Source organism: Oncorhynchus tshawytscha, linkage group LG14 (genome assembly GCF_018296145.1).
Source record: "Oncorhynchus tshawytscha isolate Ot180627B linkage group LG14, Otsh_v2.0, whole genome shotgun sequence".
Classification (NCBI taxonomy): domain Eukaryota; kingdom Metazoa; phylum Chordata; class Actinopteri; order Salmoniformes; family Salmonidae; genus Oncorhynchus; species Oncorhynchus tshawytscha.
Window position 1 is genome coordinate 50,659,588 of NC_056442.1, and position 27,093 is coordinate 50,686,680.

Below are 27,093 nucleotides of genomic sequence, written 5' to 3' on the forward strand. Positions count from 1 at the left end.
ATGTGATCAGTAGAGTTAGAGAGATGTGATCAGTAGAGAGATGTGATCAGTAGAGTTAGAGAGATGTGATCAGTAGAGTTAGAGAGATGTGATCAGTAGAGAGAGATGTGATCAGTAGAGTTAGAGAGATGTGATCAGTAGAGAGAGATGTGATCAGTAGAGTTAGAGAGATGTGATCAGTAGAGAGAAGTGATCAGTAGAGAGAGAGAGAGACACAATACAACCACACTCATTTACATCCGGGTGGACCTTAGCAGGCATGGATGGGCTGATTGATTTCTGATTAAGAGACGCTGTCTCTACTTTGATGGACTGATATAATGAAATAATGATGCATTGATGAGGTAATGTGTGTTTACTATTCGTCGTGCATTGATGAGGTAATGTGTGTTTATTATTCGTCGTGCATTGATGAGGTAATGTGTGTTTATTATTCGTCGTGCATTGATGAGGTAATGTGTGTTTACTATTCGTCGTGCATTGATGAGGTAATGTGTGTTTACTATTCGTCGTGTATTGATGAGGTAATGTGTGTTTATTATTCGTCGTGCATTGATGAGGTAATGTGTGTTTATTATTCGTCATGTACTGGCTGTTTTGTCTCAGTTGCAGCAGCAGACCCAGTCTCAGTGCTGCTGTCTCCTACTGGTGTCTGAGGACAACCACCAGCTCTTCTGTCAGGTACGTCCTTCGTAAAAGATGGGATTCCTCCCTGCTAAAATAAAGATTCAATGAATAAATAAATAAAATAATGTCTGTTTTAATGCCACGGCAGTCTGATAACAGGGTATTCCTCCGTTAGAACGGTCCCTAAGGAATCTAACGTCTGACCTCTATCCTCCTCAGGTGGTTGGAGACAAAGTTCTAGAGGAGGAGATCAGCTTCCCTGTGAGTGATGACCCCTAACTCCTGACTAATGACCCATGTTACTGTCCCTAAACATTTCATTAAAACTAGATTTTGACATGGGGAAGTGATGAGAGGCTAAAAGTGATGATGTATACCTCTTCTAGCTGATGTTTGGGCGCTTTGGGCAAGTAGTGGAGAAGAAGAAATCCATCACACTTCAGGATGTCACTGAGGTGAGTGACCTTGATCCTAGACCGTGAAAAGCATCTTGCCAAGTAGATCAATGTGGAGGCAGTCCAGCCAGACTCTCACTCACTCACTCACTCACTCACTCACTCACTCACTCACTCACTCACTCACTCACTCACTCACTCACTCACTCACTCACTCACTCAGTTGCAAAAGCAGCAAGGACTTTTCACAAACTGCATTAAGCAAACAACAGAATTGTGAGAGCGAGCTATGTACTGTCCCATAAAATTGCTAAACATAGCAAGCCATTTGCTGAGGGCGAATTCATTAAAGAATGTTAAATTGACTCTGCAGCAATACTTTTCCCCGACCAGAAAGAGCTGTTTGAAAATGTTTACCTGTCAAGATGAACACTGACACTGACGTGTTGAAGACATCGTAAGGGAAAGGATTTCACCTATTTCTCCTTGGCCCTGAATGAGAGCAGTGTGATGCACGTGACACGCCACAGTTGTTGATATTCTTACGAGGTCATAACCCCAGACCTTGAAATTACAGAGGAGCTTCAGTGCAGTCAATGAAGAGCACAACCACAGGGAAATGTTTATTGGAGGGGGTTAATAAGTGTGTGGCAAAGCTGGGACTGAGTTTTTAAAAGTTATCCAGTGTGACCACTGATGGTCCCCAAACTTGACAGAATAAACACAAGATCAAGTAGCTGAGCTGAACCCAGATCGGACAATTATTTTCCTGCATTGCATTATTCATCAGGAGGTGCTCCGTAAATGTGTTCTGAAAATGAGCCATGTTGTGGAGAATGTCACTAAAGTGGTAAACTTCATAAGAGCAACATCTTTAAACCACAGACAGTTTGTCTCACTGTTGGAAGAGACAGAGTCGGGTCATGCAGATCTCCCCTACCACACAGACAGTTTGTCTCACTGTTGGAAGAGACAGAGTCGGGTCATGCAGATCTCCCCTACCACACAGACAGTTTGTCTCACTGTTGGAAGAGACAGAGTCGGGTCATGTAGATCTCCCGTACCACACAGACAGTTTGTCTCACTGTTGGAAGAGACAGAGTCGGGTCTTGTAGATCTCCGTACCACACAGACAGTTTGTCTCACTGTTGGAAGAGACAGAGTCGGGTCATGTAGATCTCCCGTACCACACAGATAGTTTGTCTCACTGTTGGAAGAGACAGAGTCGGGTCATGTAGATCTCCCCTACCACACAGACAGTTTGTCTCACTGTTGGAAGAGACAGAGTCGGGTCATGTAGATCTCCCGTACCACACAGACAGTTTGTCTCACTGTTGGAAGAGACAGAGTCGGGTCATGTAGATCTCCCGTACCACACAGACAGTTTGTCTCACTGTTGGAAGAGACAGAGTCGGGTCATGCAGATCTCCCCTACCACACAGACAGTTTGTCTCACTGTTGGAAGAGACAGAGTCGGGTCATGTAGATCTCCCGTACCACACAGACAGTTTGTCTCACTGTTGGAAGAGACAGAGTTGGGTCATGTAGATCTCCCGTACCACACAGACAGTTTGTCTCACTGTTGGAAGAGACAGAGTCTCTTGAAAGGAAATGAAAGGAAAATATGTGGATTTCCCTCAACTGCAAGATAAAGAATGGTTGTCTGATTTTTCCTTCACTGTGGACATCATGGCCCTCATGAATGAACTGAATTACAAACTACAAGAGAAGGGCCTTTTTGCACATCAGATGTACAGCCTTGTCAAAGCCTTCAAGGGAAAATGACTCCTCCTGACCCACCAAGTAGAAGACAACAATCTCACCCACCTTCGAACACTACTAGTCTGTTCCCTATCAGATGACCTTCTGACACTACTAGTCTGTTCCCTATCAGATGACATTCTGACACTAGTCTGTTCCCTATCAGATGACCTTCTGACACAGACAGTCTGTTCCCTATCAGATGACCTTCTGACACTACTAGTCTGTTCCCTGGAAGATCAGATGACCTTCTGACACTACTAGTCTGTTCCCTATCAGATGACCTTCTGACACTACTAGTCTGTTCCCTATCAGATGACATTCTGAGACTAGTCTGTTCCCTATCAGATGACCTTCTGACACTACTAGTCTGTTCCCTATCAGATGACCTTCTGACACTACCAGTCTGTTCCCTATCAGATGACCTTCTGACACTACTAGTCTGTTCCCTATCAGATGACCTACTGACACTACTAGTCTGTCCCCTATCAGATGACCTTCTGACACTACTAGTCTGTTCCCTATCAGATGACCTTCTGACACTACTAGTCTGTTCCCTATCAGATGACCTTCCAACACTACTAGTCTGTTCCCTATCAGATGACCTTCTGACACTACTAGTCTGTTCCCTATCAGATGACCTTCTGACACTACTAGTCTGTCCCCTATCAGATGACCTTCTGACACTACTAGTCTGTTCCCTATCAGATGACCTTCTGACACTACTAGTCTGTTCCCTATCAGATGACATTCTGACACTACTAGTCTGTTCCCTATCAGATGACCTTCTGACACTACTAGTCTGTTCCCTATCAGATGACCTTCTGACACTACTAGTCAGTTCCCTATCAGATGACCTTCTGACACTACTAGTCTGTTCCCTATCAGATGACATTCTGACACTACTAGTCTCTTCCCTATCAGATGACCTTCTGACACTACTAGTCTGTTCCCTATCAGATGACATTCTGACACTACTAGTCTGTTCCCTATCAGATGACCTTCTGACACTACAGACAGTTTATCAGATGACCTTCTGACACTAAGTCTGTTCCCTATCAGATGACCTTCTGACACTACTAGTCTGTTCCCTATCAGATGACCTTCTGACACTACTAGTCTGTTCCCTATCAGATGACCTTCTGACACTACTAGTCTGTTCCCTATCAGTTTGTCTGACACTACTAGTCTGTTCCCTATCAGATGACCTTCTGACACTACTAGTCTGTTCCCTATCAGATGACCTTCTGACACTACTAGTCTGTTCCCTATCAGATGACCTTCTGACACTACTAGTCTGTTCCCTATCAGATGACCTTCCAACACTACTAGTCTGTTCCCTATCAGATGACCTTCCAACACTACTAGTCTGTTCCCTATCAGATGACCTTCTGACACTACTAGTCTGTTCCCTATCAGATGACCTTCTGACACTACTAGTCTGTTCCCTATCAGATGACCTTCTGACACTACTAGTCGGTTCCCTATCAGATGACCTTCTGACACTACAGTCGGTTCCCTATCAGATGACCTTCTGACACTACTAAACTATCAGATGACCTGACACTACTAGTCTGTTCCCTATCAGATGACCTTCTGACACTACTAGTCTGTTCCCTATCAGATGACCTTCTGACACTACTAGTCTGTTCCCTATCAGATGACCTTCTGACACTACTAGTCTGTTCCCTATCAGATGACCTTCTGACACTACTAGTCTGTTCCCTATCAGATGACCTTCTGACACTACTAGTCTGTTCCCTATCAGATGACCTTCTGACACTACTAGTCTGTCCCCTATCAGATGACCTTCTGACACTACTAGTCTCTTCCCTATCAGATGACCTTCTGACACTACTAGTCAGTTCCCTATCAGATGACCTTCTGACACTACTAGTCTGTTCCCTATCAGATGACCTTCCAACACTACTAGTCTGTTCCCTATCAGATGACCTTCTGACACTACTAGTCTGTTCCCTATCAGATGACCTTCTGACACTACTAGTCTGTTCCCTATCAGATGACCTTCCAACACTACTAGTCTGTCCCCTATCAGATGACCTTCTGACACTACTAGTCTGTACCCTATCAGATGACCTTCTGACACTACTAGTCTGTTCCCTATCAGATGACCTGACACTACTAGTCTGTTCCCTATCAGATGACCTTCTGACACTACTAGTCTGTTCCCTATCAGATGACCTTCTGACACTACTAGTCTGTTCCCTATCAGATGACCTTCTGACACTACTAGTCTGTTCCCTATCAGATGACCTTCTGACACTACTAGTCTGTTCCCTATCAGATGACCTGACACTACTAGTCTGTTCCCTATCAGATGACCTTCTGACACTACTAGTCTGTTCCCTATCAGATGACCTTCTGACACTACTAGTCTGTTCCCTATCAGATGACCTTCTGACACTACTAGTCTGTTCCCTATCAGATGACCTTCCAACACTACTAGTCTGTTCCCTATCAGATGACCTTCTGACACTACTAGTCTGTTCCCTATCAGATGACCTTCTGACACTACTAGTCTGTTCCCTATCAGATGACCTTCCAACACTACTAGTCTGTCCCCTATCAGATGACCTTCTGACACTACTAGTCTGTTCCCTATCAGATGACCTTCTGACACTACTAGTCTGTTCCCTATCAGATGACCTTCTGACACTACTAGTCTGTTCCCTATCAGATGACCTTCTGACACTACTAGTCTGTTCCCTATCAGATGACCTTCTGACACTACTAGTCTGTTCCCTATCAGATGACCTTCTGACACTACTAGTCTGTTCCCTATCAGATGACCTTCCAACACTACTAGTCTGTTCCCTATCAGATGACCTTCTGACACTACTAGTCTGTTCCCTATCAGATGACCTTCTGACACTACTAGTCTGTTCCCTATCAGATGACCTTCCAACACTACTAGTCTGTTCCCTATCAGATGACCTTCTGACACTACTAGTCTGTTCCCTATCAGATGACCTTCTGACACTACTAGTCGGTTCCCTATCAGATGACCTGACACTACTAGTCTGTTCCCTATCAGATGACCTTCTGACACTACTAGTCTGTTCCCTATCAGATGACCTTCTGACACTACTAGTCTGTTCCCTATCAGATGACCTTCTGACACTACTAGTCTGTTCCCTATCAGATGACCTTCTGACACTACTAGTCTGTTCCCTATCAGATGACCTTCTGACACTACTAGTCTGTCCCCTATCAGATGACCTTCCGACACTACTAGTCTGTTCCCTATCAGATGACCTTCTGACACTACTAGTCAGTTCCCTATCAGATGACCTTCTGACACTACTAGTCTGTTCCCTATCAGATGACCTTCCAACACTACTAGTCTGTTCCCTATCAGATGACCTTCTGACACTACTAGTCTGTTCCCTATCAGATGACCTTCTGACACTACTAGTCTGTTCCCTATCAGATGACCTTCCAACACTACTAGTCTGTCCCCTATCAGATGACCTTCTGACACTACTAGTCTGTTCCCTATCAGATGACCTTCTGACACTACTAGTCGGTTCCCTATCAGATGACCTTCTGACACTACTAGTCTGTTCCCTATCAGATGACCTTCTGACACTACTAGTCTGTCCCCTATCAGATGACCTTCTGACACTACTAGTCTGTTCCCTATCAGATGACCTTCTGACACTACTAGTCTGTTCCCTATCAGATGACCTTCTGACACTACTAGTCTGTTCCCTATCAGATGACCTTCTGACACTACTAGTCTGTCCCCTATCAGATAACCAGTGTTGTGTCTTTACTATCATTAAATGAAGACTTTTAGTTTTTATCAAAGATTCTCTGTAATTATTGTTACGTGATTAAACTGATTCATCATGTAACTGTAATTAACTAGGAAGTCGGGGCACCAAGGAAAATATTCAGATTACAAAGTTATAATTTTCCTAATATAACTTTTCAGATATTTCAAAAATCTATATTACCTCACGTTAGTCTCATTCCAAACGTCGTAAATTGTTGGTTATCTGCACGAACCCAGTCTTCACTATGAGTCATCCATACATCAATTGTCTTAAATAATTTATTTATTAACTAACTAAACCATCACAGAAGTGCACACACAAACAAAGTAAATATGGTGACAAGAAATGATAGGGGAATGTGCCCTAGTGGGCTAAACCGGCATGGCGTCTTGTTGTACAAAAGGGAAGTGGGGGTCGACTGAGACAAGACAACACACAGTTGATAATTATAACAATCTAAATGCTTATCCTTTGCACATGAACGCTCACTCATTCGGGAACAATTGCAATCAATATATATATATTTACGCTCAGTGTGTCGTCGGGGTCTCTGTTGGATAGTTTGTTTCTGTTGGAGAGTTTGTCCGCCCTCTCTGTCGTGGTTAGAATGGTTAGTTCAGAGTGACATTCATTCCCGCGGTTGTCGGTCTTCGCGTTCAATGAACCGAATTCCTAGCTGCAGACTAGTAATTAATATCAAAGACTTGTTCTTATTCTGTCGGTATCGATAGTCTAAGAGTTTAACCACATGGTATGGTTAAAAGATTCAGCCATCTACTCAAACCTTGGCCCTCTCGTTATCGAGGGAATCATGGTCTGTTGAGAAATGACGCCCGGTCCTGTCTGTGCCCCTGGGGGCGTGTCAAGGACTTAGTGAAACTTTTTAGGGAATTGGAGTATCTTTCATTAAACAGTCCAATTTTACAAACAGTATCATCCTCACTCATTCATCTTATACAACAATTAGATGTAAACCTCATATCTGAGGCTGTTATATAAACAGCGTTATGGTAATGTGGCCGCACCGTCTCCCATGAGCCCCACAAAATTGCACCAAATGGACTAGTTCGTAGCTGGATTCTTCACCGATCTTTTATACCTTCTCTGGAACATAAACGTTGTTCGGACCTCAAGTTCTGTGAGGTGGAAGAAATTCCTTTGTTCTCTATGAAAATTCACTCTGTCTCTATACTGTGGCCATGAGGAGATCATCTCCTCCAGGAATTTATGACCTCTCTCTGACCACAGCAGCCTGTGTGTAGGAGACAGGGAGAGGGGGATGGGGCTTTGCTGTACCCAAAGAGGGCAACGTCATGACACCAGCTGGAGAAGTATACATCACTGCTGCCTACTTTGAACGGTGAACTTTCTCGACGTTTTGAGGATTTCAAAGTTTTGGAAAATGACATATGCTGTTGGTTTCCTCTCCTTTCACCTTCAATGTGGATAACGCTTCTACTGACCTGCAACTTGAGCTTATCGACCTTCAGTCTGATGCTGTGATTGGAGAACTATTCAAAACAATGTCACTGACGAGGTTCTATGCATCTCTCAATGAACAAAACTTTCAGAAGATTAGCAGTCATGCTCAGAAGATGTTTGTACAGTTTGGGTCAAACTGTGTACTGTATTAGAACAGACATTTTCAGTCAAGTCACAGATCATCTCTTACTGACTCTCATCTCTCAGCAATCCTGCGCATAGCGACATCAGAAACTACACCTGACTTCACTGCTCTAATCAATGCCCATCAGAGACTTCACTCCTCACACTGATTGAGTAGTTTAAATGTAATGTTGAGCTCTCTCTCTTTCTTGTGTTTTTGTACAACCCGTTAACAAGAGTTCTGTCCGTGGTGCTGAATGCACAGTGTTCTTTTCCCTCTGTGTAGTTCATTGCGTGTTTAATAATTAAAATACCTACCAAAAGGAGAACATGGATGTGGTTTATTTCTGTGCATGTTAAGAAAGTTAAATAAGTAGCCTATCTGGACGTGATTTACAGTAGATATATCTGTCAACACAGTCATATGATGTATAATCCTGTAATATGATTCCGGCCCACGATGGCAAAAATATATTCTAATGTGGCCCTCCATGGAAATAATTGCCCAGGCCTGCTTTAGATGGTGGTGTAGATGAGGCTGGGTCTAGTTATGTCATGGATGGTGGTGTAGATGAGGCTGGGTCTAGTTATGCTAGATATGGTGGTGTAGATGAGGCTGGGTCTAGTCATGTTATAGATGGTGGTGTAGATGAGGCTGGGTCTAGTCATGTTATGGATGGTGGTGGAGATGAGGCTGGGTCTAGTCAGGTCATGGATGGTGGTGTAGATGAGGCTGGGTCTAGTCAGGTCATGAATGGTGGTGGAGATGAGACTGGGTCTAGTCATGACATGGATGGTGGTGTAGATGAGGCTGGGTCTAGTCAGGGGAGAGGCTGGTGTGTTCAAAGGCACCAAGGAACCTTTGCCTTGTGCTGGGGGGGAGGGGGGCCCGACTAGAGAGAAAGGGCAGGTGGTCAGGATAGGAGATGGAGATGAGGAGGAAGAAGGTGAGTCTGAGGACGATGACGAGGTGTTCTTTTCAGAATCCTCCTCAATGGGTCCAGAGCTGACAGCCAGTCAGGCAGAGGGGTCAAAGTACACGGTGAGGGAACAGTCAAGGTTCCTGAATGAAACAATAGGGGAAAAGGTTAATTATGAAACCTTTTTTTGCGATACGGGAAAGTTTATAAGATCAGTACAACACGCTAGGAAAAATGAGGGGCATGGTGTCCTCTCACCCAGGAAATGTTTTAGGTTGAGGAAGTGATTCACAACAGTGTGTAAGGGTCAACCTTCAGACACTGTTTAGATGAATATTTATTTTCTGGCACTGGGACTTTTTGAGCTTTGCTATTGGTCTCTTTCTTTGCTGGCTTTTGTCCCACTTCTTATGGAGACTCTTCAGGTAGGCTCGCTTAACTTCTTATGGAGACTCTTCAGGTAGGCTCGCTTAACTTCTTATGGAGACTCTTCAGGTAGGCTCGCTTAACTTCTTATGGAGACTCTTCAGGTAGGCTCGCTTAACTTCTTATGGCGACTCTTCAGGTAGGCTCGCTTAACTTCTTATGGGCATGATGGTAGCGTCCCACCTGGCCAACATCCGGTGAAATTGCAGAGCGCGAAATCCAAACTACAGAATTATAAATATTTCACTTTCGTTAAATCACAAGTGTAATACTATCAAAATAAAGCTTAACTTCTTGTTGATCCAGCCGCTGTGTCAGATTTCAAAAAGGCTTTATGGCGAAAGCACACCATGCGATTATCTGAGGACAGCGCCCCGTGTACAAAAGCATGAAAAACACATTTCAACCAGGCAGGTGGCCACAAAAGTCAGAAATAGTGATATAATAAATGCCTAACCTTTGATGATCTTCTTCTGTTGGCACTCCAAAAGGTTCCAGTTACATCACAAATGGTCCTTTTGTTCGATAATGTCCTTCTTTATATCCATAAAAACTCAGTTTAGCTGGCGCGCTTCAGTCAATAATCCACCCAGTTTCAAACCATCAAAATGCATACAAAATGAATCCCAAACGTTACTAATAAACTTTTCCAAACAAGTCAAACAACGTTTATAATCAAACCTTAGGTACCCTAATATGCAAATAAACAATCAAATTTAAGACAGAGAATCGTTATTGCCTTTACCGGAGAAAAACACCAAAGAACGCTCTCTTTTCCACACGCTTGGAAACACGGCAGTCAAAATGGGAGCCCCCTAGAAAAACTACAATTTCTGGCTCATTTTTCCAAAAACCAGCATGAAACTCTTTCTAAAGACTGTTGACATCTAGTGGAAGCCCTAGGAACAGCAATCTGGGAGGACTTCGCCTTATAATAAAAGTGACAGCCATTAAAAACAGTGGCAGGCGGATTTTTTTTGGGGGGGGGGTGGTTTGTCCTCGGGGTTTTGCCTGCCATATCAGTTCTGTTATACTGTTATAATTTTAACTGCTCTAGGGTAGAGGGCAGCATTGGGAATTTTGGATGAAAAGCGTGCCCAAATTAAACTGCCTGCTACTCTGCCATAAAAGCTAGAATATGCATATAATTAGTCGATTTGAATAGACAACACTCTGAAGTTTCTAAAACTGTTTGAATGATGTCTGTGAGTATAACAGAACTCATATGGCAGGCAAAAACCTGAGAAAAAAATCCAACCAGGAAGTGGGAAATCTGAGGTTTGTTGTTGTTCGACTCTTGCCCTATCGAATACACAGTGTCTATAGGGTCATGTTGCACTTCCTAAGGCTTCCACTAGATGTCAACAGTCTTTAGAAACTTGTTTGAGGCTTCTACTGTAAAGGAGGGACTCATAAGGGCTTTTTGAGTCAGTGGTCTGGCAGAGAGCCACAGGCTCGTGACGCTCATTCACGTGAGAGGTAGCTCTCGTTCCATTGCTTTTCTACAGACAAAGGAGTTCTCCGGTTGGAACATTATTGAAGATTTATGTTAAAAACATCCTAAAGATTGATCCTATACTTCGTTTGACATGTTTCTACGGACTGTAACAGAACTTTTTGACATTTCGTCTGCTCCTAGTGAACGCGCTTCGTGACTTTGGATTTGTTTACAAAACACGCTAACAAAAGTATCTATTTGGACATAAATTATGAACATTATCAAACAAAAACATTTATTGTGGAACTGGGATTCCTGGGAGGGTATTCTGAGGAAGATCATCAAAGGTAAGTGAATATTTATAATGCTATTTCTGACTAATGCTGACTCCAACATGGCGGATATCAATTTGGCTTGATTTGCCGTACTCACATTATTGCATGGTTTGCTTTTTCCGTAAAGTTTCTTTTAAATCTGACACAGCGGTTAAGGAGAAGTATATTTTGTATCGTTTATCAATGTTTATTATGAGTATTTCTGTAAATTTATGTGGCTCTCTGCAAAATCACCGGATGTTTTGGAACTACTGAACATAACGCGCCAATGTAAACTCAGATTTTTGGATATAAATATGAACTTTACCGAACAAAACATACATGTATTGTGTAACATGAAGTCCTATGAGTGTCGTCTGATGAAGATCATCAAAGGTTAGTGATTAATTTTAGCTATATTTCTGCTTTTTGTGACTCCTCTCTTTGGCTAGAAAAATGGCTGTGTTTTTCTGTGACTTGGCTCTGACCTAGCATAATCGTTTGGTTTGCTTTCGTTGTAAAGCCTTTTTGAAATCGGACACTGTGGCTGGATTTACAACAAGTGTATCTTTAAAATGGTGTATGTTTGAGGAATTTTAATTATGGGATTTCTGTTGTTTTGAATTTGGCGCCATGCACTTTCACTGGCTGTTGACAAGTGGGACGCTACCCTAGAGAGGTTAACAGTTTTAGAAACTTTAGAGTGTTTTCTATTCAAATCTACCAATTATATGCATATCCTAGCTTCTGGGCCTGAGTAACAGGCAGTTTACTACCCAAGAGAGGTTCATATAAATGGCGCCAGAGATGCAGGAAAAGAGGAATCTGTTAGGTGAGTACATGAAACAAAACAAACTACAAGTGTTGTTTCTGCAGGAGACGCATAGTGATGTGGTGAATGAAGTCGATTGGGGGCTCTGGTGGAAAGGGGGAAAGTGTGCTGAGCCATGGAGCAAATGTTAGTGCAGGGGTGGCAGTCTTTTTTGCACTGGGTCTGGCCGTTAAAATGTGCCCCTCAAATGGGAGGCTAGGGGACTAGATTGCTTGTAGTAAAAGCAGAAATGAACAACAGGGGTTTTATGTATGCACCTAACACAGGGAGAGAGAGAGGGGGCTTTTGTTTGGCTGTCTTAGACAGGAACTCTCACAGGTAGAACCTGAGGAGGTGCTGGTGGTCAGCAGGGATTGTAACTGTACGATGGATTTTATGAAAGACAGAAATGGGGAGGAACCTCATTCAGGCTCAGTGGGGATGTTAAAGGACATCAATCAGTTTGACCAAGTGGATGTTTGGAGAACTAGACATTCCAACACAAGACAGTAAACATGGGTGAAGGAGCACCACATAACCATGGAGCACCACATAACCATGGCTCGGCTGTCTATTTCACCAGGGCCTCGCCATGCATCCTATTGGAAGTTTAATGTAAAGATCTTAGAAGATGCCACTTTTGCTCAGGTGTCCAGACTTTTTGGGAAAGTTGGGGGCAGAAAAGAGAGGAGTATTATTTTCTGAGTCAATAGTGGGATGTGGGAAAAGTGAAAATGTTTTTGTTCTGTCAACAGTACACAGCTCTCTCATCCTCAGAGGCTAGGAGAGTATTTGGGGGAACTCAAGCATAGTATCAGTGAGGTGGAGGTAGAGGTAGAGCTGGTGGGGCAAGGAAATGTAGGCCTCCAGGCAAATTTAGCTGAATTACATAGGGACCTGGGCAGGTTTTTCCAGGTTAAAGCAAAGGGAGCACTTGTAAGAGCCAGGTTCTCCATCCTCAAGAAGATGGAAGCTCCCAGGTCCTCCTTCTTTGGTTTGGAAAGACAGAGTGGTGAAGCCAAGGGTATGCAATGTCTACGGCTGTCTGATGGGCGGGTGACCTCTGTGGTGGGGGAGATGCGGCTGTCTGATGGGCGGATGACCTCTGTGGTGGGGGAGATGCGGACTGTGGAGTTTTATACTGAGTTGTATAGGGCAGAACTGTGTGATTCTATGTGTGCTCAGGTTTTGTTTGCAGAACTCCGTAAGCTCTCTCTGGCACAGAGGGATGAAATGGACATTCCGCTGTTGTCCCATGAACTGGCAGAGGCCGGAACCCAGATGTCTCCCAGCCTTGCACCGGGGGTCGATGGACTCCCAGTGGAGTTTAATAAAAACAATTCTGGGGAATAATTGGACTGGACTTATTTTGCATGTTGCGTGAATGCGTCAGGGCAGGAGAGTTGCCGATGAGCTGTCGTCGGGCGGCTCTGACTCTCCATCCCAAAAATCGGTACTTGTGTGAACTTAAGAACTGGAGGCCTGTGGCATTGGTCTGTGCGGACTACAAGCTATTTGCCAAGGTCCTCGCTAACATACTGAAGTCCCATCTGGACTCTATTGTACACAAGGACCAGACGTATTGTGTACCGGGACCCTCATTCACGGACAACTTGTTCTTAGTCAGGGACATGTTGAAGAGGTTCTAATGTGAACTTTAGACTGGTCTCTTTAGACCAAGAGAAGACTTTTGATAGAGTGGACCATGAGTATCTGTCTAATGCAATTCATGTCTCTGTTGGAATGTCTGTGTGAGAGGTTGGGGGTGGAGTTTACTGTTGGGATGTTTGTAATGGTGTACAAGGAAAAGGCCAAATGTGTGTTGTTGAATTTTCTGTTTGCTCAGGCAAAGTTGGCTATTTAGCTAACAAGGAGGAACAGGGTCAAAGGTGGAGGGATAACAGACCCTTTACTATTATCTAATGCGATGGTCTCTGCACCTTATAGTGGCTTGCAAAGGTATTCACCCCCTTGGCATTTTCCCTATTTTGTTTACCTTACAACCTGTAATTAAAATAGATTTGGGGTGGGGGGGGTTGTATCATTTGATTTACACAACATGCCTACCACTTTGAGATGCAACATATTTTGTATTGTGAAACAAATAAGAAATCAGACAAAAACAGGAAACTTGAGGATAACTGTCCCTCCCCCTCCCAAGTCAATACTTTGTAGAGACACCTTTTGCAGCAATTACAGCTGCAAGTCTCTTGGGGTATGTCTCTATAAGCTTGGCACATCTAGCCACTGGGATTGTTGCCCATTCTTCAAGGCATCACTGCTCCAGCTCCTTCAAGTTGGATGGGTTCCGCTGATGTACAGCAATCTTTAAGTCATACAACAGATTCTCAATTGGATTGAGGTCAGGGCTTTGACTAGGCCATCCCAAGACATTTAAATGTTTCCCCATAAAACACTCAAGTGTTGCTTTAGCACACTCCTGCTGGAAGTTGAACCTCTGTCCCAGTCTCAAATCTCTGGAAGACTGAAACAGGTTTCCCTCAAGAATTTCCCTGTACTTAGCGTCATTCCATCATTCCTTCAGTTCTGACCAGTTTCCCAGTCCCTGCCGATTAAAAACATCCCCACAGCATGATGCTGCCACCAATGTGGGGATGGTATTCTCAGGGTGATGAGAGGTTTTGAGTTTGCACCAGACATAGCGTTTTCCTTGATGGCCAAATCTGGTCTCATCTGACCAGAGTATCTTCTTCCACATGTTTAGGGAGTCTCCCACATGCCTCTTGGCGAACACCAGACACTTTTACTTATTGTTCTTTCTGGCCACACTTCCGTAAAGCCCAGCTCTGTGGCGTGTAATGCTTAAAGTGGTCCTATGGACAGATACTCCAGTCTCCGCTGTGGAGCTTTGCAGCACCTTCAGGGTTATCTTTGGTCTCTTTGTTGCCTCTCTGATTAATGCCCTCCTTGCCTGGTCTGTGAATTTTGGTAGGCGGCCCTCTCTTGGCAGGTTTGTTAGGGTGCCATATTCTTTAATTTTTTAATAATGGATTTAATGGTGCTCCGTGGGATGTTCAAAATTTGGAATATTTTTTTATAACCCAACCCTGATCTGTACTTCTCCACAACTTTGTCCCTGACCTGTTTGGAGAGCTCCTTGATCTTCATGATGCCACTTGCTTGGTGGTGCCTCTTGTTTAGTGGTGTTGCAGACTCTGAGGTCAGAACAGGTGTATATATACTGAGATCATGTGACAGATCATGTGACACTTATATTGCACACAGGTGGACTTTATTCAACTAATTATGTGACTTCTGAAGGTAATTGGTTGCACCAGATCTTATTCAGGGGCTTCATAGCAAAGGGGGTGAATACATATACACACACCACTTTTCATTTTTTTTGGGGGGTTTAAACAAGTTATTTTTCTCATTTCACTTCACCAATTTGGACTATTTTGTGTATGTCCATTACATGAAATCCAAATAAAAATCAATTCAAATTACAAGTGCAACAAGATAGGAAAAACGCCAAGGGGGATGAATACTTTCGCAAGGCCCTCCAGGTTGGAATTTAAGTTCTATAGATTTATAACAAGTGTGGAGATGTTTCAGGAGGTATGGAATGTTGGGGGGATGTCTGTACAGCTGTGGAAGATGGGTTGGATGTACAGCTGTGGAAGATGGGTTGGATATACAGCTGTGGAAGATGGGTTGGATATACAGCTGTGGAAGCTGTGGAAGAGCTGGGTTGGATGTACAGCTGTGGAAGATGGGTTGGATGTACAGCTGTGGAAGATGGGTTGGATGTACAGCTGTGGAAGATGGGTTGGATGTACAGCTGTGGAAGATGGGGGTTACAGCTGTGGAAGATGGATGTACAGCTGTGGAAGACAGCTGTGGAAGAGATGTACAGCTGTTGGATGTACAGCTGTGGAAGTGGTGAGGTTTTGGTTATTGTGATGTGTGGTTTGTTTTGTATCGGGGGTAAAGGACAAGGTGAGTAGGCAGTACAGGAGATATTTGTTTTTTTTTTAAATTGGGGTTTTAATGAAATGAGGATGTATCATTAAAGAAAACCTAAAAATATCTCTCTCATCCTCTCCCTGTCTCTCCCTCTAGGATGAGTGTAGACAGCTGTCCAGTATGCTGGACAGTGAGGTGTCCTCTCTGCTGTGTGTCCCTGTGGTTAGCAGAGCCACTGGCCAGGTGGTTGCACTAGCCTGCGCCTTCAACAAGCAGGGAGGACAACGGTGAGACACGCACGCACGCACGCACGCACGCACGCACGCACACACACACACACACACACACACACACACACACACACACACACACACACACACACACACACACACACAGTGAGGAGAATGCATTCTAATAGACCTCTGGGTTCAAGAGATAACATAACAGCTCCAGTGGCAGAGGACCAATGAGAGGTCGGCACCCTTAGGTGCGTGTGTGTACCAGACGATGCCCCATTAATCAATATGTTTGAGTGTTTCTCCACAGCCCCTACAACAGGAGTTTCAAACCTGCCCTGGATACACACTGCCAACACACACACACGTACGCCAAGCCAGCACGCCAACTGGCCAACTCAGCAGACACACAGACATTCTCAAGGGGCTCTCACACACACACACACACACACACACACACACACACACACACACACACACACACACACACACAAACATACACACATACACACACACACACAGAGAGGGAGGTGAAGTATTGCTAAGGACAGCAGTAATCCCAGTAAGCTCTCTGCTGACGTTTTGGCTCTAGACTCTGAAAACATTTATCTTCCTCCTTCTGTCATATTTCTTCTCTCTCACTTCCTCCTCATCTGCTTTTTCCCTTCCTCTGTTCCTGCCTCTTCCAGTCTGCCTTTTCCCTTCCTGTCTGTTCCTGCCTTTTCCTGTCTGTTCCTGCCTCTTCCTGTCTGTTCCTGCCTCTTCCGTCGGTTCCTGCCTCTTCCCGTATGTTCCTGCCTCTTCCTGTCTGTTCCTGCCTCTTCCTGCCTCTCTTCCTGTCTGCTCCTGCCTCTTCCTGTCTGTTCCTGCCTCTTCCCGTCTGTTCCTGCCTCTTCCTGTCTGTTCCTGCCTCTTCCGTCGGTTCCTGCCTCTTCCCGTATGTTCCTGCCTCTTCCTGCCTCTTCCTGTCTGCTCCTGCCTCTTCCTGTCTGTTCCTGCCTCTTCCTGTCTGTTCCTGCCTCTTCCTGTCTGTTCCTGCCTCTTCCTGTCTGTTCCTGCCTCTTCCTGTCTGTTCCTGCCTCTTCCTGTCTGTTCCTGCCTCTTCCTGTCTGTTCCTGCCTCTTCCTGTCTGTTCCTGCCTCTTCCCGTATGTTCCTGCCTCTTCCCGTATGTTCCTGTCTCTTCCCGTCTGTTCCTGCCTCTTCCTGCCTCTTCCTGTCTCTTCCTGCCTCTTCCTGTCTGTTCCTGCCTCTTCCTGTCTGTTCCTGCCTCTTCCTGTCTGTTCCTGCCTCTTCCCGTCTGTTCCTGCCTCTTGCCGTCTGTTCCTGCCTCTTCCCGTCTGTTCCTGCCTCTTCCCGTCTGTTCCTGCCTCTTCCCGTCTGTTCCTGCCTCTTCCTGTCTGTTCCTGCCTCTTCCTGCCTCTCCTGTCTGTTCCTGCCTCTTCCTGTCTGTTCCTGCCTCTTCCGTCTGTTCCTGCCTCTTCCTGTCTGTTCCTGCCTCTTCCCGTCTGTTCCTGCCTCTTCCCGTCTGTTCCTGCCTCTTCCTGTCTGTTCCTGCCTCTTCCTGCCTCTTCCTGTCTGTTCCTGCCTCTTCCTGTCTGTTCCTGCCTCCTTCTGTTCCTGCCTCTTCCTGTCTGTTCCTGCCTCTTCCTGTCTGTTCCTGCCTGTTCCTGCCTGTTCCTCCTGTCTGTTCCTGCCTCTTCCTGTCTGTTCCTGCCTCCTCCTGTCTGTTCCTCTGTTCCTGCCTCTTCCTGCCTGTTCCTGCCTCTTCCTGTCTGTTCCTGCCTCTTCCTGTCTGTTCCTGCCTCTTCCTGTCTGTTCCTGCCTCCTCCTGTCTGTTCCTGCCTCTTCCCATCTGTTCCTGCCTCTTCCTGTCTGTTCCTGCCTCCTCCTGTCTGTTCCTGCCTCTTCCCATCTGTTCCTGCCTCCTCCTGTCTGTTTCTGCCTCTTCCTGTCTGTTCCTGCCTCTCTTTCTCTGTTATACATTTCTAATGATATTATAGTGGCTGGAGAATAAAGCCACTCATCTCTTCGTTTCAAAGAGTTATTACCCCTCAACACACACATTCTCACACACACACACACAGTGACAGGATCTTGGCTAGAATCTGAGAGGAAGACATCCCATAGTATCCTCAGTGGGGGCTAATGATAGGGCTGAATACAGTCTCCATAGTAACACTGACAGACTGGATATGTAGGGGATTATTAGTGAACTGTGTAGCAGATGAGTTTATCCACTTATTTCTGCTATTTCCAGTATAACTTACTCCTTTTTCCTATCCTTCTTTCCCATTATCCCTCTCATTATCCTTCTTTCCCATCATCCCTATATCTCGTCTCTCATCATCCCTCTCTCTCTTTCATTCTCCCTCTCATCATCCCTCTCTCCCATCATCCCTCTCTCATCATCCTTCTCTGTCATCCTCCCTCTCATCATCCCTCTCTCCCATCATCCCTCTCTCTAATCATCCCACTCTACCATCATCTCTCTCATCATCCCTCTTTCTCATCCCTCTCTCATCATCTGTATCTTCCTCTAATTCCTCTCTCCCACCTGCCTCCCATGTTGTAGGGCGGGGCTAATCATTAACCCCTCGAGGGCTGAAATACTGATGCTAGTTCATTGATTTGTTAATGTTGCTGATTGGCTTGGCGGGTTCACTCACCTGATGTCCCAGGTCTGAATCCGTCCCTGGTTAGTAGGAGAGAATGGAGACAGTACAAATCCAACAGCACTATTTACCATGAATTTAACCTTTAATTCAGAGTCCGTTTTTCCACCCCATCCATCCAACCCTCCATCCATCCCTCCATCCCTCCATCCATCCATCCCTCCCTCTGTCTGTCCCTCCCCCTCCCTCCATCCCCCCTCTATCCCTCCCCCCTCCATCCATCCCCTGTCCATCCATCCCTCCTCTCCCCCTCCATCCCTCCCTCTGTCCATCCATCCATCCCTCCATCTATCCATCCCTCTGTCCCTCCATCCCTCCCTCCGTCCCTCCCTCCCTCTGTCCCTCCATCCATCTTTCACCTCAGTTGTCAGTCAACAGCCCCCACTCTACTACACTTTCCTCTAAATATCTCTATCAATCACACTTGTCCCTTTCCACCTCTATTACACTCTCTCCATCTGTCTCTCATTCCACCCGGCCCCTCTCGTCCCCTTCCCGGTTCTATCCTCCTATCACATGCCGTTTGTTCTGCCAGACAGATATCTGATGCTTCCAGGCTTAGAGGAATCTGCATTCCAGATAGCCTACTGATTCTTTGTGCCAACAAGCCAATCAGGGTCTAGCGCCAGCCTACTGTCAGAAACAGCCCAGACTCAGAGGTTGAGTTTCTCTAGAGTGGTGATTGAGGGATGAGGGAATCGTTTTTCCTGATTATGTGACCTGACCTGAAAAATAAATCCTTCATAATCAAGTCCTCTAGTCTAGAATGACCACAGTTTTTCCCTGGTATTGACATTCTGCTGGTCTCTCCTCTATAGTGATCAGAGTGGTGAGGTGTTGCCATCTGCAGGCAGAGTTGTGTAACTGATGTTATTGTAACAGCTGAGGCATTTAGTCTATCCCTGTGGCCTGTTTAAACACATTCTATTGATCGGTCAACTTTTCTCCACTTTGGAATTCAATGTTTCATTTTGGATACAAATGTGTTCTCTCTGTGTAGACACACAGAGGCGGATGAACATACAATCCAGCACTGCTTCTGTTACACCTCCACTGTCCTCACCTCCACACTGGCCTTCCAGAAAGAACAGAAACTCAAAGTGGAGTGTCAGGCACTGTTACAGGTGGCCAAGAATCTCTTCACACATCTGGGTGAGTTACCCTCCCTTCTCTGTACTTCTTCCCTCTCCTCTCCTCTCCTCCTCTCTCCTCTCCTCTCCTCTCCTCTCCTCTCCTCTCCTCTCCCTCTCCTCTCCTCTCCTCTCCTCTCCTCTCCTCTCCTCTCCTCTCCCTCTCCTCTCCTCTCCTCTTCATCTCTGTTCTTTTCTCTATTTTCTTCTCTCTTCTCTACTATTTTATTCGCTTCTCTCGTCTCCTCTTGTCTCCTCCTTTTCTCTTGACTCCTCTGGCTCAGATCGAATCCCTACAGACTGATAATACAACCCTACTTGTGGTAGATCAGCCTGTTGATTCATCCATACCCACCCTGTGTGTGCTCTCTCTCTCTCCCTCTCTCTCTCTCTCTCTCTGTAGATGATGTGTCTGTGCTGTTGCAAGAGATTATAGTTGAGGCCAGGAACCTCAGTGATGCAGAGATGTGAGTTCTTGATGTAAAACAACCTAAACCAGCTAACATGCTTTCCAGAATAACTCATGCGGAGGAAAATAGAATAGAATACTTATTCTCTCTCTCTGTCTATAGTTGTTCTGTGTTCCTACTGGATCAAGTTAGCCATGAGCTGGTTGCCAAGGTGTTTGATGGGGGTGTGGTCAGTGATGATGAGGTAGAACACATGTATAGAACTTCTCTGTTTGACAATTACAAAGATTACAATGATGATGATGCCGATAACGACGAAGAAGAAGATTCTAAAGATAGTCTGTGTGTGCAGAAGGAGTTCCGTATCCCTGCGGACCAAGGCATAGCGGGTCACGTAGCTATGACTGGGCAGATCCTGAACATTAAGGATGCGTACTCCCACCCTCTGTTCTACCGAGGAGTGGACGACAGCACCGGGTTTAGAACACGGAACATCCTCTGCTTCCCCATCAAGGACGAGAACAACGGTGAGAACTAAACTAACACTACTGGTGTTAACAACTAAACTAACACTACTGGTGTTAACATCTAAACTAACACTACTGGTGTTAACATCTAAACTAACACTACTGGTGTTAACATCTAAACTAACACTACTGGTGTTAACATCTAAACTAAGACTACTGGTGTTAACATCTAAACTAACACTACTGGTGTTAACTAAACTAACACTACAGGTGTTAACAACTAAACTAACACTACTGGTGTAAACAACTAAACTAACACTACTGGTGTTAACATCTAAACTAACACTACTGGTGTAAACTAAACTAACACTACTGGTGTTAACATCTAAACTAACACTACTGGTGTTAACATCTAAACTAACACTACTGGTGTAAACATCTAAACTAACACTACTGGTGTTAACATCTAAATTAAGACTACTGGTGTTAACATCTAAATTAACACTACTGGTGTTAACTAAACTAACACTACAGGTGTTAACAACTAAACTAACACTACTGGTGTAAACAACTAAACTAACACTACTGGTGTTGACATCTAAACTAGCACTCCTGGTGTTAACATCTAAACTAACACTACTGGTGTTAACAACTAAACTAACACTACTGGTGTTAACAACTAAACTAACACTACTGGTGTAAACAACTAAACTAACACTACTGGTGTAAACAACTAAACTAACACTACTGGTGTTAACATCTAAACTAACACTACTGGTGTTAACTAAACTAACACTACAGGTGTTAACAACTAAACTAACACTACTGGTGTAAACAACTAAACTAACACTACTGGTGTTAACATCTAAACTATCACTACTGGTGTAAACAACTAAACTAACACTACTGGTGTTAACATCTAAACTATCACTACTGGTGTAAACAACTAAACTAACACTACTGGTGTTAACATCTAAACTAACACTACTGGTGTTAACATCTAAACTAACACTACTGGTGTTAACATCTAAACTAACACTACTGGTGCTAACAACTAAATTAACACTACTGGTGTAAACAACTAAACTAACACTACTTGTGTTAACATCTAAACTAACACTACTGGGTCTTAACATCTAAACTAACACTACTGGTGTAAACAACTAAACTAACACTACTGGTGTAAACAACTAAACTAACACTACTGGTGTTAACAATCTAAACTAACACTACAGGTGTTAACAACTAAACTAACACTACTGGTGTAAACAACTAAACTAACACTACTGGTGTAAACAACTAAACTAACACTACTGGTGTAAACTAAACTAACACTACTGGTGTTAACATCTAAACTAACACTACTGGTGTAAACTAAACTAACACTACTGGTGTAAACAACTAAACTAACACTACTGGTGTTAACAACTAAACTAACACTACTGGTGTTAACAACTAAACTAACACTACTGGTGTTAACATCTAAACTAACACTACTGGTGTTAACATCTAAACTAACACTACTGGTGTTAACAACTAAACTAACACTACTGGTGTAAACAACTAAACTAACACTACTGGTGTAAACAACTAAACTAACACTACTGGTGTTAACATCTAAACTAACACTACTGGTGTTAACTAAACTAACACTACAGGTGTTAACAACTAAACTAACACTACTGGTGTAAACAACTAAACTAACACTACTGGTGTAAACAACTAAACTAACACTACTGGTGTTAACATCTAAACTAACACTACTGGTGTTAACTAAACTAACACTACTGGTGTTAACTAAACTTACACTACAGGTGTTAACAACTAAACTAACACTACTGGTGTAAACAACTAAACTAACACTACTGGTGTAAACAACTAAACTAACACTACTGGTGTTAACATCTAAACTAACACTACTGGTGTTAACAACTAAACAAACACTACTGGTGTTAACAACTAAACTAACACTACTGGTGTAAACAACTAAACTAACACTACTGGTGTTAACATCTAAACTAACACTACTGGTGTTAACAACTAAACTAACACTACTGGTGTAAACAACTAAACTAACACTACTTGTGTTAACATCTAAACTAACACTACTGGTGTTAACAACTAAACTAACACTACTGGTGTAAACAACTAAACTAACACTACTGGTGTAAACAACTAAACTAACACTACTGGTGTTAACATCTAAACTAACACTACTGGTGTTAACTAAACTAACACTACAGGTGTTAACAACTAAACTAACACTACTGGTGTTAACATCTAAACTAACACTACTGGTGTTAACTAAACTAACACTACAGGTGTTAACAACTAAACTAACACTACTGGTGTAAGCAACTAAACTAACACTACTGGTGTTAACAACTAAACTAACACTACTGGTGTTAACATCTAAACTATCACTACTGGTGTAAACAACTAAACTAACACTACTGGTGTTAACATCTAAACTAACACTACTGGTGTTAACATCTAAACTAACACTACTGGTGTAAACATCTAAATTAAGACTACTGGTGTTAACATCTAAATTAACACTACTGGTGTTAACTAAACTAACACTACAGGTGTTAACAACTAAACTAACACTACTGGTGTAAACAACTAAACTAACACTACTGGTGTAAACAACTAAACTAACACTACTGGTGTTAACATCTAAACTAACACTACTGGTGTTAACATCTAAACTAACACTACTGGTGTTAACATCTAAACTAACACTACTGGTGTTAACATCTAAACTAACACTACTGGTGTTAACAACTAAACTAACACTACTGGTGTTAACAACTAAACTAACACTACTGGTGTTAACAACTAAACTAACACTACACTGGTGTTAACAACTAAACTAACACTACTGGTGTTAACATCTAAACTAACACTACTGGTGTTAACATCTAAACTAGCACTACACTGGAGTAAACAACTAAACTAACACTACTGGTGTTAACAATTCCATACACAACCATTCAATACACAGCATCACCTATGCTGCTCCATTTCTCATCACCTGTTAACATTGCCAAAGCAAGTGAGGTAGATAATAAACAAAAGTGAAATAAACAATAAAAATGAACAGTAAACATTACACTCAAATTACACTCAAATTACACACAAATGCAATATTATGTATATATACGGTGTTGTAGCGATGTACAAATGGTTAAGGGTACACAAGGGAGATAAATACATGTAAATATGGATTATATACATGTACTTACAATTGTGTTTGTTCTTCACTGGCTGACATTTTCTTGTGGCAACAGGTCACAAATCTTTCTCTCTCTGTCTCTCATTTCTCCCTCTCCCTCTCTCTCTATGTCTCTCTCTTACTCTCTCTCTCTCTCTTTCAGAGGTGATTGGGGTGGCTGAGTTGGTCAATAAGACTAATGGACCGTGGTTTAACCGATTCGATGAGGACCTGGCCACTGCTTTCTCCATCTACTGTGGAATCAGCATCGCACACGTGAGTCAGACACACTACCCAAAGCTAAACAAGAACCGCTGATCTCTGACATTCTAGTTATGCGGAAGTCAAACAGAGTGTTTTAAACAGTAGGATAAGAGACTGATGGTTAGTGCCCTATTGATGTGGTGTGGATATAGTTGTGGTCAGACTTGGTTGACTGACTCGTCTCCCCTGTATAATTGTGTGGTTGACTGACTGGTCTCTCCTGTATAATTGTGTGGTTGACTGACTGGTCTCTCCTGTTTAATAATGTGGTTGACTGACTGGTCTTTTTTGTATAATAATGTGGTTGACTGACTGGTCTCTCCTGTATGTTAATGTGGTTGACTGACTGGTCTCTCCTGTATAATAGTGTGGTTGACTGACTGGTCTCTCCTGTATAATAGTGTGGTTGACTGACTGGTCTCTCCTGTATAATAATGTGGTTGACTGACTGGTCTCCCATTTATGTTAATGTGGTTGACTGACTGGTCTCTCCTGTATGTTAATGTGGTTGACTGACTAGGCTCACCTGTATAATGATGTGGTTGACTGACTGGTCTCCCATTTATGTTAATGTGGTTGACTGACTGGTCTCTCCTGTATGTTAATGTGGTTGACTGACTGGTCTCCCATTTATGTTAATGTGGTTGACTGACTGGTCCCTCCTGTATAATAATGTGGTTGACTGACTGGTCTCCCCTTTATGTTAATGTGGTTGACTGACTGATCTCTCCTGTATAATAATGTGGTTGACTGACTGGTCTCTCCTGTATAATAGTGTGGTTGACTGACTGGTCTCTCCTGTATAATAGTGTGGTTGACTGACTGGTCTCTCCTGTATAATAGTGTGGTTGACTGACTGGTCTCTCCTGTATAATAATGTGGTTGACTGACTGGTCTCCCATTTATGTTAATGTGGTTGACTGACTGGTCTCTCCTGTATGTTAATGTGGTTGACTGACTGGTCTCTCCTGTATGTTAATGTGGTTGACTGACTGGTCTTTCCTGTATAATAATGTGGGTGACTGACTGGTCTCTCCTGTGTAATAGTGTGGTTGACTGACTGGTCTCTCCTGTATGTTAATGTGGTTGACTGACTGGTCACCCATTTATGTTAATGTGGTTGACTGACTGGTCTCTCCTGTATAATAATGTGGTTGACTGACTGGTCTCTCCTGTATAATAATATGGTTGACTGACTGGTCTCTCCTGTATAATAATATGGTTGACTGTCTGGTCTCTCCTGTATAATAATGTGGTTGACTGACTGGTCTTTCCTCTATAATAATGTGGTTGACTGTCTGGTCTCTCCTGTATAATAGTGTGGTTGACTGTCTGGTCTCTCCTGTATAATAAATTTGTTGACTGACTGGTCTCCCATTTATGTTAATGTGGTTGACTGCCTGGTCTCTCCTGTATAATAATGTGGTTGACTGACTGGTCTCACCTGTATAATGATGTGGTTGACTGACTGGTCTCCCATTTATGTTAATGTGGTTGACTGACTGGTCTCTCCTGTATAATAATGTGGTTGACTGACTGGTCTCCTCTTTATGTTAATGTGGTTGACTGACTGGTCTCTCCTGTATAATAATGTGGTTGACGACTGGTCTCTCCTGTATGTTAATGTAGTTGACTGACTGGTCTCTCCTGTATAATAATGTGGTTGACTGACTGGTCTCTCCTGTATGATAATGTGGTTGACTGACTGGTCTCCCATTTATGTTAATGTGGTTGACTGACTGGTCTCTCCTGTATAATAATGTGGTTGACTGACTGGTCTCTCCTGTATAATAATGTGGTTGACTGACTGGTCTCTCCTGTATAATAATGTGGTTGACTGACTGGTCTCTCCTGTATAATAATGTGGTTGACTGACTGGTCTCTCCTGTATAATAATGTGGTTGACTGACTGGTCTCCTCCTGTTAATGTGGTTGACTGGTCTCTCCTGTATAATAATGTGGTTGACTGACTGGTCTCTCCTGTATAATAATGTGGTTGACTGACTGGTCTCTCCTGTATGTTAATGTGGTTGACTGACTGGTCTCTCCTGTATAATAATGTGGTTGACTGACTGGTCTGGTCCTTTATGTTAATGTGGTTGACTGACTGGTCTCTCCTGTATAATAATGTGGTTGACTGTCTGGTCTCTCCTGTATAATAATGTGGTTGACTGACTGGTCTCCCATTTATGTTAATGTGGTTGACTGCCTGGTCTCTCCTGTATAATAATGTGGTTGACTGACTGGTCTCCTCTTTATGTTAATGTGGTTGACTGACTGGTCTCTCCTGTATGTTAATGTGGTTGACTGACTGGTCTCTCCTGTATGTTAATGTGGTTGACTGACTGGTCTTTCCTGTATAATAATGTGGGTGACTGACTGGTCTCTCCTGTGTAATAGTGTGGTTGACTGACTGGTCTCTCCTGTATGTTAATGTGGTTGACTGACTGGTCACCCATTTATGTTAATGTGGTTGACTGACTGGTCTCTCCTGTATAATAATGTGGTTGACTGACTGTTCTCTCCTGTATAATAATGTGGTTGACTGACTGGTCTCTCCTGTATAATAATGTGGTTGACTGACTGGTCTCTCCTGTATAATAATGTGGTTGACTGACTGGTCTTTCCTCTATAATAATGTGGTTGACTGTCTGGTCTCTCCTGTATAATA

General features: G+C 43.4%; 1 protein-coding gene across 1 annotated transcript in view; it reads left to right on the forward strand.

Moving 5' to 3' along the window:
* LOC112239057 (cGMP-dependent 3',5'-cyclic phosphodiesterase-like) overlaps positions 1 to 27,093 on the forward strand; it is a 118,321-nt gene that overhangs the window by 47,949 nt on the left and 43,279 nt on the right. Inside the window, exons 9-17 of the mRNA XM_042296570.1 lie at positions 607 to 681; positions 847 to 888; positions 1,014 to 1,082; positions 16,181 to 16,311; positions 19,935 to 20,086; positions 20,468 to 20,531; positions 20,637 to 20,718; positions 20,827 to 21,001; positions 24,322 to 24,434. Coding sequence (XP_042152504.1) covers positions 607 to 681; positions 847 to 888; positions 1,014 to 1,082; positions 16,181 to 16,311; positions 19,935 to 20,086; positions 20,468 to 20,531; positions 20,637 to 20,718; positions 20,827 to 21,001; positions 24,322 to 24,434 — 903 coding nt within the window. The remainder of the gene's footprint in view (positions 1 to 606; positions 682 to 846; positions 889 to 1,013; positions 1,083 to 16,180; positions 16,312 to 19,934; positions 20,087 to 20,467; positions 20,532 to 20,636; positions 20,719 to 20,826; positions 21,002 to 24,321; positions 24,435 to 27,093) is intronic.